The sequence below is a fragment of the Pan troglodytes genome, chromosome 8 (assembly GCF_028858775.2).
Source record: "Pan troglodytes isolate AG18354 chromosome 8, NHGRI_mPanTro3-v2.0_pri, whole genome shotgun sequence".
NCBI lineage: Eukaryota > Metazoa > Chordata > Mammalia > Primates > Hominidae > Pan > Pan troglodytes.
In genome coordinates this window covers 72,888,629-72,901,746 of record NC_072406.2, presented here as the reverse complement: position 1 = coordinate 72,901,746, position 13,118 = coordinate 72,888,629, and the positions used below count along the sequence as shown (strand labels likewise).

The 13,118-nt window shown below is 36.9% G+C and overlaps 1 protein-coding gene across 5 annotated transcripts in view; it reads left to right on the top strand.

Moving 5' to 3' along the window:
• ANK3 (ankyrin 3) overlaps nucleotides 1-13,118 on the top strand; it is a 714,446-nt gene that overhangs the window by 109,782 nt on the left and 591,546 nt on the right. For all 5 annotated transcript variants that reach the window (XM_003312571.6, XM_063781818.1, XM_063781817.1 and 2 more), the window contains exon 2: nucleotides 8,538-8,576. In XM_003312571.6, coding sequence (XP_003312619.3) covers nucleotides 8,538-8,576 — 39 coding nt within the window. The remainder of the gene's footprint in view (nucleotides 1-8,537; nucleotides 8,577-13,118) is intronic.

Below are 13,118 nucleotides of genomic sequence, written 5' to 3'. Positions count from 1 at the left end.
CTTTTCCTGCAGGATATCCCAAGGGCTTAGAGATTACTGCCTGAGTGCTAAGAGTGAAGACCAGACCTCTCTTTGGGCAAGGTTAATTCCTTACTGCTGAGGTCCTTCATCTACTTCCCTCTCCAGTCCATTTAATATCCTTGCCAGGTAAATTTCTCTAATGAATAGTCTTAGTCATTGTCACTTTCCTGCTCAACAACCTATGATATCTTCTTAATGCATTTTTGTCCCTATGTTCCATATTTTTCAGGTGGCTTTTATTATAAATATTTTCTTTTTTGGCCCCATAAACTAACAAAATGTCAAAGTGGTCCCAGGTTACTTAATCACCCTATGTTTTCCTACCTGGTCTTTCCCCTTGCTATCTATCTGCTGTGTCCTTGCCCATTCGAACTCCAACCCATCCTTGTGGTATCATGCGTATGATAGTGCCCTCACTGTCAAAAAAACTTAATTGCTTAAAATAGATTTATTTGATTCCTTTTTGGATCCCTTTCTTTGTACATCTCTGTGGCACTTGCTATGGTTGGCTTTGCATTACAGTTATTTTTGTACCTGCCTTATGCTCTTTCTAAGACAGTAAGTGCCTCCAGAGTAAAGATCGTATCTTATTCCTCTTCATATTTCCTGTAAAAGCCAAGATCATGCCTGAATCTGGAAGGGATGGAATATGGGGAGAATCTAAATCCTACCTTCTGGGGGAAGACCCAATACATGTTTACTGTCACAAGTACAGACTCCTTAAAATGGTGGCTTCTCTGTTGTATTAAAGCCAAATGAATAGTTTCTGTAATAAGCCCTCTTAAGTTCTATATGGGCTGAGGTGGTTAGGGGAAATTCTTTTGAGGAGTTTTAAATAACTGAATTCACTTGAGCACATAAACACTAGCATTGCGTTCTTTGGTCAGTATGCAGCATTTGACACTACATATAGATCAGGGATTTTGTAGAATCTAACCTAAAGAATTTGACTGGGTTCCATTGGTCCCATGTGAAAAATAACTTGATAGGATTCACTTAACTTCAGATCTATGCTCTCTCCTCTCTCTCATTTTAAAAGCCCATTTTCTCCCCTGCCAGGATTCTAGTATGCATTTTACTAAGATAGCTCTTTTAATATATTCATTCATATAATGATTCAGCATGTATTTAATGAGCATGTATTTATCAGATGCTATGTCAGGTACAAGAGATACAGTGGTAAACAAGACAGCAGTAGCTCCTGTCCTCAGTTTCTCTCTTAGAAGTGACTTTAAAGCCTCAGGCAGCTGGGCACGGTGGCTCACTCCTGTAATCCCAGCACTTTGGGAGGCTGAGGCAGGTGAATCATGAGGTCAGGAGCTTGAGACCAGCCTGACCAACATGATGAAACCCCATCTCTACTAAAAATACAAAAACTAGCTGGGTGTAGTGGTATGCCTGTAATCTCAGATACTCAGGAGGCTGAGGCAGGAGAATCACTTGTACCTGGGAGGCAGAGGTTGCAGTGAGCCGAGATCATGCTGCTGCACTCCAGCCTGGGCAACAGAGCAAGTCTTCACCTCAAAAAAAAAGAAAAAAAAAAGCCTCAGGCCTATTTTTTGTAGGTTTAGTTAACCTACCTACAAACTTACTGGCTTTCCCAACCAACTTTCTGGCTTTCCAAACATGTCTGTGAAATTGGAGAGCTAAATTGATAACATCTGCAACAGCTAATATTTATCAAGCATTTACCCATTCTACATCCATCACCTCATTTCATCCTAACAACTATTTAGGTAGCAGCATAATCATTATTCCATCATAAATGAGGAAACAGGCAATATTTCAGGTTTGCGTGTTCTAGAACTTGCACTCTTCACCACTGTGTGATTACTACTAGATTGAGTAAGCCTCAGCACCATTTTGCTTGAATTGACTTTGATCTTGCATTGTTATTCCAGGCCAGGGTTCAAACATCTCCCATCTGACTGTTAAAATTTACGATTTGAGTTGCCACTATATTATCAGCTGAGTAATTGGATCAGACCTGCTCCTGGACCCATAGTGGTAGTATTTGTCTTTGTTCTTTACAGAGCCTCATTATATTGCTCGAATATCATCTTGAAAAAAACATAGATGATGTTAGAAATATTTTTTAACTAGATAAAAATTGCTAACAATAAATGTGCTACTTGGAATTTGCTAGTAGTTTATTCTAACTGTATTAGTTGGTCTGAGTTCAACAAGTGGATGATGACTTTTCTCAACAAATTGGTTGATATTATGCTCCTCAAACCTGCCATGAATTACACGACCCCAGGAGAGTCTGGAATGTTGATGTGATAGTGACAAATTGTTTCACTGCTCTCTAATGCAAAAATATTGTAAATGAGAATCATCTCAGTTCATTTATTCAAGTGTGTTTAAAATGATATATTTGGAGATCTGTACTTTCTGAGCTCTGTAGTAGACATTTCTTTAAGGAAATTAAAAATAAAATGTCAAATTCAGGACAAAACAATCTAGAATTTTAGTTATGTAAATGAGTGAGATAAATAGTACTGTTCTAGCACCTCTCTCTCTCAAAGGTCCTTTTTAGAATGCTGCATTCCAGTAGGCACTTCTCTTCAACATCTTGGCAGGTGCATTTGTAGGTATAAGCGAACACATTGCATTGCATTGCATTGCCTTGCATCGTTTGCAGTGGAGAAATATTTGACTGAATTGCTTTTCTCTAATTTAACCAGTGTTATTTCAGTAGAGCAGATTGCAGGCAGGTCACAGAACAGCTAGGAGCAGGGCTCTGAAGACAGACTTCGGTTTGAATGCTGTCTTTGCCATGTATATAAGCTGTGTAACTTCGGGCAATTTAGTCAATCTCTCTAAGTCTCAGATTCTTCATCTATAAAATGAGAACAATACTAATTCCTACCTCATGTTGTTTAAATGATCAAATATGGCTTATGCCGTGCATACATTAAATGCCCAGTAACTCCAAAAGGCTGTTTTACTTGTTATTAGAGAAGGTATCCATTTTCTTTTTATTCATTAAAAAAATCACTACTTTAAAAGAACAAGTGGTCTTGGTAATTAGCGTTATTGCTAAATACAAAAAAGCCACTTGAAAGAAGAACAAAAAGCAATAACACAAGTAATGGTTTCTTAAGTGGGCTGTCAAGATGTCACACTTTGATTCTAGTGGTCAATATAAAAACATTTAAATTCATGCCTAATCCTTGGTATCAAATGAGCCTCTGGAAACTACAAGTTACTGAAACTGTCTGGACTCTGGAGTCCCTCAACCTGGGTTCAGATATAGGCTCTGTTAGTTATTTACTGTGTAACTTTGGGTAAGTTACTTATTCTCTTTGTGCCTCAGTTTCCTTTTATGTAAAATGGAGGTAATAAAAGTACCTGCCTCATAGGGTTGTTAGGTAAGGATTAGATAAGATAATGTTTGTAAACTCTTTAGAACAGTACCTGGCAGATACAAGGATTAACTGCAGTTATTTTAGATGGATGGTCCTAATATAACTAAACTTGATTTTCACACAAATATAATAAACACCTTTGATGGAGATGCCTTTTGAATTATGGATAGAATAATTCTTTATTATCATACACGTTGACTAGCTGGAAATGTAAAATAAGAAATATGTCAGATATGGAAAGTCACCAATGCAAGATCTCCTTGGAAACAGGGTCATTATTTAAAATAAATCATTTATAAGATGGTATATAGTTATTATAAATAGTGTTCAATCTTTTTAATTTAGCATTTGTAGTAATATTATAATTCCCATTCCTGGCTTTATAAATGCAGGCATGATTTGGCCCATATATCCTGGCTTGTTACCAGAAGAGATTATTCAGTCAAGGAAGAAACAAGGACTGTGTAAGACAGTCTCAAAGTAATTACTGTGGACTTCAGAATAGTCTTATTGGAGAGCAATTGCTGAGAAATGAACCATGATTGCTTCTGTAGCTCTAGTAGAAATAGTAAATGTTTGGTAACTAATGGTTCTGGAGACTGTAGGCATCAGTTTCGGCAAACAGGAGGAACTTGGCATTTGACAACAGAAGTCCTGGGTTCAGGTTCTGTTGCTTCCATTACTGACTGTGTAACTCCAGCCAATTCGCTCATTTCTTTGCTCATCAGTTTTATCTTTTATCAAATAAAAATAATAACATCTCCCCTGAGGCTCTACAGGATTGTGAGCCAAAGAAGATAAAATGTGAGAGCCCTAGGCACATGATTGTGCTTTCCATTTTTACTAATGTCAAGACAGGAGTCAAGAACCAAGCATTTTTGTTTTTCTGTGGAACGTGAATATATGGCCTGGCCTATGAAAAGAGCAAAGCAAAAGAGATATTTTCTATTTAAATTGTATTCCACTAAATTTAATTATAATTAGTTTAATTCTGTTTATTCAGATTCTACTTAAGCACATCACTTTACCTCATAGCATATGATTTTGACCTGCTTGGCAGAATGAGATCTGGGAAGAGGAACTTAGATTGGAGGCAGGGTTAGGGAGGAACAGGGTCTTGGTGTGCAGCTGGTTATCAGAAAAGGTGGGTGTGGGTGTGTTTTTCAAGACTTGGTTATCAGATGAGGTCTTAGCAAGATAGACTGAAGACTCTTTGGGAGTGGGCCTGGGCATGAGGAAGGAAAAGAAGGTAGGATCTATATGTTTTGGCGGTACAGAGAGGTTTGGGAGGGGCAGGATCTGAGGTTCCTGTTAGAGAGATGGGAGAAAGCCTGGGGGTGAAGGAGCTCTTCCAGAAGAGGGCAGAACTAACCTAAAGAAAGAGGATGGCCTGGGTAATTTTCTTCTAGGAACCACTATAGGGTCAACTTTGATTATGAAGCTTTCTAATACTGGACATTTTTTTTTCTTATTTGTAGTTTTAATTTCCTGTCAATTTTTCAACAGTTGCTAAAGTTAAATTGTCCTAGAGTAGCACAGAAAGACATGTATTTATTTAGGGTCAGGTGAATAGGAGCCAAACTTGCCCTTCCATAATGTGGTGAGCTGTAGAGGAGAAACATTTGGATCAGAGTTTGGCTGGTGGTCATGAAAAGGAAAGCGGATGGGCCAAATCTTATTTATACTTGGCATTTGCTCTGACAGACACCTTCAACCCTAATGGGTGTATGAGAAAGAAGGAGAAGGCCAGGGGGTGCCACAGAGACATTTCACTCTGGTTTTCTCCTTCTACCTTGCTGTTTACCACCATCTCCTTCTTACCTGCTAACTCAACCCTTTTCCTCCAAGAGTTTCTCTTTTGCTTCAAAGTCCTACTCTTTTCTGCTTCAGTGTTTGTACCTCCAGTGGCCAAAGCTATGAGAGTTTTTTATTCTCTCTGCTTAGAGGATGACTAAGGAGAAGTCCCACCTGTGTCTCTGGTGTCTCCTACTAATTTGCTTTCCCACAGAAATATTGATGAATATTAAAATATTTCTACAGATAATAATGAGTGACCTACATTTCTTTAGGTAAGCTAATAAACTAGCCATGCTTTATTGCTTTACTTTTATAAGAAGACGTTTTATAAGGTCTAAACAACAATTCTTTTTGGCTATATATAAATTTTGGACAAAGCATATAACTGGGTTGGAGACTGACTACATTATAGCATGGTGGCATGGTTGCAATGGAAAATAGACACTGGAACCAGATAACCTGGGTGTGCATTCAGGCCCCACCATGTACTGGCTGCATGACTTTGGGCAACTCATATTACTGCTTTAAAAATCAGTTTCCTCTGTGAGAAGGAGATAAAAAAATTTAATATCATAAAATAAAGAACTGAGGGATGCTTCCACAATGTTATAAAGACTACCTGTCTTAAGCCCATAGTCAACATCAAACTCAATTATGAGCCTCTAGAAGCTTTGCTCTTTTAATCAGTTAAAAGACTAGAATATCTGTGTTTACTATTACTTTTAAGCATTGTTTTGGAAATTCTGGCCTATGTAATAAGACGTGCAAAAAAGAAAATGAAAGAGAGAATTGCAGGAAAAGAGCATCTGAAGAATAACTGTAATGAAAAGTGAGTTGGGCCTGTGTAAAGAACAAACAGGTAGAAATAGCCAAGAACATTTTTTGAAAAAGAAGTTCAAAGTATCTTTTCTGATCAAATGTTGTGTGCTCTATAAAGTTTATACTGTGAGCACAAGAATTGACAGATGGATCAGAGGAAGAGAAATGAACAGCCCTGAATCTAGTGTCTGGTTGGCTTAATCAAGCACTTATGCTGTGCTAGGCACTGAAGGGATTTCTGTACATTATCTGGTTTAATCCTTACAACAAGGCTGCAAGATAGATATTGACAAGCTAGACTTGCCCAGGTGTCAAAAACTGACATCAGAGCTCAGGTGTGCCTCAAAGCAAATTTTGCACTGATGAACCAGGAAGAAATAAATGATTTCACCAGTGGTGCTGGGGAAAGTCCGTGAGAGGTGGTAGTCAAAAACTGTAGTAAGTACTCATCTCACGTTATACCTATGATAAAGTCCACATGGGTTAAAAAAAGCCAAGGGTAAAAGATAGTGATAGGGACTGGGAGGACAAGCATAAGTAGCTATTTAATTGATACTGGATTGAGGAAGAACTTTCTAAGCATAGAAGCCCAGAGCAGACATCCCCAAGTAAATGATTGATATGTTTCATTACATAAAATTTAAACTTCTGTGCATCAAAACCATTATAAACCAAACCTAAATGCAAATAACGGACTGGGAAAGCAAATGAAAATATTTATATAATTATGATACACAAATGATTAATAGCCTTATTTCTAAAGAGCTCTTATAAATCAGTAGAAACCCACAAACATCCTAAGTAAAGACAGTCAAAGGCATAAAGGGGAAGAACTGCAATAGATTGTAAAAATTGCTTCATTGTAATAACAAGAAAAAATAACTCGAATAAAAAGTACATACCATTTCACTATGAAATAAAAAAGCATTTTATGAAAATGCTAAGATATATTTGTGAATGTTTAGAGAAATGGGCACTTTCCTACACTGCGAATTGTTCTTTTGATGAGCAATCTATAGATTTTGCCCTTTTGGTCGGCACATGATAGGCAAGTGCCATGAAAAAAGTTGGTTCCTTTTCTTCAACAGTACCATTTTGGTGAATTTCTCTTAAGGAAATCAGCAGATGTAAAGTCAAGATTTTTGTGCAAGGAGATTATTACAATGTTAGATGTGCTAGACAAAAATGTATATCATAAATACTAGGAAGTATTTGAAAAAATCTTGCCATGTAAATAGGTAGATTAGGATGCAACTATCAAGACCACATTTTGAGACTATAATATGGAAAAATGATATGATTTTAAGGGGAAAAGGCAAGATATACTGTATATATGAAATAATTTCAATCTTGTTTAAAACACTGTATATGTGAGACTGTGTGTATTGAAAGAGAACAACACAAAATATTAACTTTCCTCTAATGGATGAATGTGCATTGCTTTTATGATTATACAAAGCTATTACATTTACTGTTTTAGAAGTTGTGAAGATTAAATAAGAAAATGTAGCTGAGATACCAGGAATAAAGTTAAGGTTTTAGAAATGTTAATTTCCTTCTATTTTTTTCTTTATTGGAAGCTCAAATAGAAACATGAAATTGCAGATTTAATTCTGTATGACTTGATAGTGGGCTTTTTAAAACTGACAAGATGAAATAATTTTTATGGTGTCAATTTGAATAGCCTTTGATAGAGTCGAATGAAATGTACACAAGTGTAGTTAGAGTTAACTTCAAAGTAGAATGTTCCTTTCTTTACATTCTACGTATTTAAACTTCAGTACCAGTTGGAATAATTTGCATATTGCACATATTACTATATTCTGATAGGAAATGAGCTAAAGGTATTTCTTCCCTGATGGAATAAAGTTAGCATTTTGTAAAAACAGAAAGTCAGCCTTAATCTTCATCTTGGAGTTCCTGTAGTCAGAGTAGATCCTTGGTTTTCTATTTTGAGGTTGTAATAATATTATAGGAACCATGTCATCTCTTGCATAATCAGACTTTTGGCTTTACAAGCCTTGCTATTCTGACCCTTGGTAAACAATATTTACAGTAATGAAGTTTGGGAGAAAATGGATTTCTCATAATAGCTGTGCAAGAAAGTTATATGGGAAAATGTTTTCTGATGCCTGCATTTTCATGCGGAGGAAAAAAATTTTAAATTATCTTTATTATTACTGTTACAGTTGCATCTCATTGGCATATTCATTTCAAGTTCAAGATCATACTTTTTTAATGTATCTGGCACAATTTCATTTTTAAAAATTCTCTTTAAACCATTGATGCTATTGATTTGGTGTCCCTTCTTTTCTTTATTTTGTAGTTATCTAAGCATTTCCTGCAGATGTCTTTTTTTTTTTAAACTAGAATTCATCTTATTTCCTCTATTTTACTTTGTGTTCTCCCCTTTTAAGGAACTTACTATGTTTATAAGTCAATTAATAATGTGCATGTGTAAATCACTCTCATGGTAAATATATGGAATTCTTTCATGTTTGCTAAATGTTTGTTTCTTTACTTTTTTAGGGTGACTTTGGATCATATTATTCACGAAGCTCTAGAAAGGTAATGAAAATTATCACTAAACTCAACAAATATATTATTTTGTGTGGACAAGTTTCTTCTTACAATTATAAACATAGAGTTGAATGAATTATTTACGGGAGATGGTCCTTTTAAACCAGTTTATTGTTGTTGTTGTTGTTGTTGTTATTTAACTAGAGAACAATTTGAAGGCTTTTATACTCTTGCCTAGTGGAGCAACCTGGTCACCCGGACATGTGCTCATGGTAGGATAATTCCTTGGTGCTATTAGTTGTGTTTCACATCTGCTTCTCAGCTGTGCATTTGAGGCTTGATTTAATGGCAGGTACAGAGTAACCAAGACCCCCTGGAGACTGATACAGCATCCATTTCTTCATTGATAATGCCATGAAAATTAAATGTCTGATTTAGCTAAACCGAAAAGTCTACATGGGAGTCCAATTATGATCAGATGTTTGCTTCTAGATCTGGAATTAGAAAAAGGAGAGTCACTTCAATTATTTTAATAGTGAAAGAGCTTTAGCTATGGTAACCTGATATGTCTGTCTAACCTTGAAGGATATTCTGCTCAGTGGGCTATGCAAGCTACCTTTCCCCTATATAGTGATGTGTAAATGCTTCAACTCTCTCCCTCTTGGCCTCTCATCTTCCTGGAGTCATCACCATTCATCTTTCCATGTGCTCATGCCATCCACTATTCTTTTCAACCAGCAGGGTCAGGTAAGGATTAGGACAGACTGCATTAGAATGTCAGTTCTCCTTGCTTCATTTTCTTCATATAGAAATAGATGAATAATAGTATCTGCCTCATAAGTTTATTGTGAGAATTTATTGAAACAAAACGTTTAACTTGGTGCCATAATAAGAGCTTAATAAATATCAATATAATTCACATTATTATTATTTTTTCCTAAGATGTTTTCTGCATTCATATGTATATATTTTACGAAGTTGAATTATGTGAAATTGCCATTTTGGTAAGTAAAAAATAGTCTAACACCAGCTATTTCATATGATTAAACTAATTATTAATTAACTTATAATTCTATTTTCTATCTATGGTCTTTTAGTTATTTTGTTTCTATAACATATTCGCTACACAATTCTGTGGTACACTTGAATTATCTTTTTTTTTGACAGAGTCTTGCTGTGTTGCCCAGGCTGGAGTGCAGTGGTATGATCTCAGCTCACTGCAACATCTGCCTCCCGGGTTCAAACAATTCTCCTGCCTCAGTCTCCCAAGTATCTGGAAATATAGGCACACACCACCATGCCCAACTAATTTTTCTATTTTTCGTAGAGATGGGGTTTCGCCAGGTTGGCCAGGCTGGTCTCGAACTCCTGACCTCAGGTGATCCGCCTGCTTCGACCTCCCAAAGTGCTGGGATTACAGGTGTGAGCCATGGTACCCAGTCTGAATTGTCTTCCTAAAATGATTTTTTTGTTTGTTTTTGTTCAGTGAAAGGACTGAGTGATGCTGTTTTTTTTTCATGAAGGACTCCTAAGAATGATAATGTAGTCTAGTAAGACTTTGACATTGGTTCAGTAGGCTCATCATGATACTAGCTGGGTTCCAGCAGGATGTTGTAATGTTGCTGGTCAATAGTAACTGTGTCACCAGTAATAAGCTAAAGTCAGATTTATCTGGGTCAGGCACACAATTTTATCTTAGCCATATGATATGTTCTACTTATCAAAGTATTTTTCCATTTTTATTGTATTTATTTTCTCAATAATTTTAAGGAGCAAAAGTAAAACTATCTTAATCCTTTAAAGATTAAAAATGGAGCCATACGTTAACTAATTTTATCAGGAGCATAGATCTAGTTAGTGGCTATTCAGAGAGTTAAATAAAGGTCTTCATAATTTCAAAGCTAATATAGGTTTTTATAGGTCTTATCCCAAACTCATTTGACATAATTGGATAAATAAAATCCTCCCAATTTCTCCCATTCCTACTATATTTCCAGGATTCTGTGGTTACTCAAAAGCATTCTCTATGTTTTAGAAATTTATATCTAGTAAAGTTAATAATTAATACAATTTTTAGAATGAATGGAACATGAATTTCAACAATACTCTGATGAAGAACAAAAATATAGGCTGTCATATCTCAAGACTGCAATATTTTAGTTTATCTTAAACCTTCTACAAGAATGAAACAACTATTCATATATGGATTTAGGACTTTCTTGTTCTGTTTTACTCACATATTTGTGCACAGTCCAACCTCATTTATAGCCTTCAGCCATTTAAACAGCTTCTGAAATGAATGTGTGGTTATGCTACCTTCTGTAGCAATTTTTATATATGGTATAAATGCTGTCTTTACTGAAATTCTGACTCTGTGCCTGTGATGCCAGAAGACACAAAGACTACTGGGAATACCAGGCTGAAATGATTTCTTTAGAGGCTCCAACGCCACCAGGAATTCAGTTAGGTGAGTGATTAAAACTGAGTGAGCCAAGGCGGGTGGATCACGAGGTCAGGAGATTGAGATCATCCTGGCTAACACGGTGAAACCCCATCTCTACTAAAAATACAAAAAATTAGCCGGGCATGGTGGCAAGCGCCTGTAATCCCAGCTACTGGGGAGGCTGAGGCAGGAGAATTGCTTGAACCTGGGAGGCGGAGGTTGCAGTGAGCCGAGATCGCGCCACTGCACTCCAGCCTGGGAGACAGAGCGAGACTCCATCTAAAAAATAAAATAAAATAAAAACCAACCAAACAACAACAACAACAAAATACCGAGTGAGGCAAAAAGAGGTGAGAGTTGATACCTTTTATCCCCAACCTAAAAGTATCTTCTATTTTACATTTTTGATATCTTGGGAGCATCTCTTTTGGCCTTTAACCCATCTGGTATATACTCATCTGCCTCGGTGCTTTGGAACCCTGACTGTCCTGTCTGCTCAGTTTGCCTTCTTTCTTTCTTGTCATAATTGCAAAGAATGTCCATTTCAGATGTGAGAGCTCTGAACTCAACAGAGATAACTTGCTGCTTGGCACCCACTCAGCCCCTGCAGCTCCTGTCACTTAATGGTCCAACCCTCTTTGCCAGCAAAATGTCTGGGGCCTCTGCGGAAAATGCAGAATGCTTTTTCAGAATCTCTGTTATTGAATCTCCTCACTCAGCTAAAATATTAAAATCCTCCTGGGATTAGGTAATGAGACAGTGTACACTTCATGGTGTACAAATTGAAGAGGTAGTTTGGATGAATTCTGAATTGAATGAGATAAGAATGTCAATAAAAATAAAAGGAAAACCATTTATTTTGTGTAGTATCTGATTCTTTCCCCATTTCTTCGCCCCACTCCTCCACTGCTTTGATAATGTGTTTCTGTAGAATATGACTCCCGTGGCAACATTTAAGAAACCGAGGTCACTTTTTAGATCTTGTATGCCAAACACTTGCCTAGGCAAGCCTTTGATTTAGATGCCTGTAAATGTGACTTGACATCTATAGATAGGTGTGCTGTCAGGGCGTTCGATTTACTTAATAGAAAGGATGAAGGAAAGTGTGAGCCTATCTGTAGAATTCTTTTGTCTTTGAACTGTGGAATATGAGTCATCAGGAACAATGCTGCAGCATATCAGGCAAAGTCTGAATCCCAATGACACAATTCTAAAAACTGTCAGAATTGACTCACGCCCAGTGTAAGGGTATGGGTTACAATGAGGCTGACTAAAAATGGGTGGGTGATTTTGGTTGCTTGCAAAAGTTTGTTTTCATTCTACATTCAGAAGAAGTCAGAGCTACCACTATTCCAGCGCGAGGCTGCCCTGCAGGTCTGTATGTGGGGAGACTGCCTTCTGTTAGGTTCAGAAGTGCGAGCACTCTGACTGCATCCTCTGGCATTTATTTATCCTCACGACTGAGCCAGCGGGCTGCCAGGTGTGTCCTTCCTCTGCTGATTCAAGTGGGCCCTTCTTGAAGGTGTGTGCTTTGTAGGAGGAAAAGACTGCTGTTTTCATTTTGGAGTATCGGTCCCTAAACAAACTGTGATGTTTGAGGAAGATGTATTTGTATTGGTTTCTGTTCTAAGGAGACTAGTGTTATTGTAGGCCCTTTAACAAATGTGTTAGGAATGCAAATATTTGCATATGGAAGAATAAAATATTAATACTACTTAGAATAGTTATAAAAGTATATAATTTACTCATATAGAAATTATCTTATGAATGATCACTTTAGTTAACTGACATCTAGCTATCACATTACAAGTAACTGACACCAGCTTCGAGCCCACTAGCTTAGAATTCTGGTTTGGCAGACCAAAAGATGCATAGCCACAAGCTGTTTATCTCATGCTGACACAAAGCATACTGTTTAGCATCCTTTAGCCCCTGAGAAAATCTAATTTTTCAATTGCCCCTCTGTTTTCTAGAGCCACTCTAAATTGTTAAAGATTTCAGAAACGAAGTCTGTTATCACAGTATTTTCTTGCAGACATCTGATTCTTCCTGAAGGTGGAAGAATCATCCATTTTATTTATGTTTTTCCTACAGGTTTAATTTGCTTTTCTCAAGTCTGTGGTGAGGATATTATTTGCCCTGGAAAA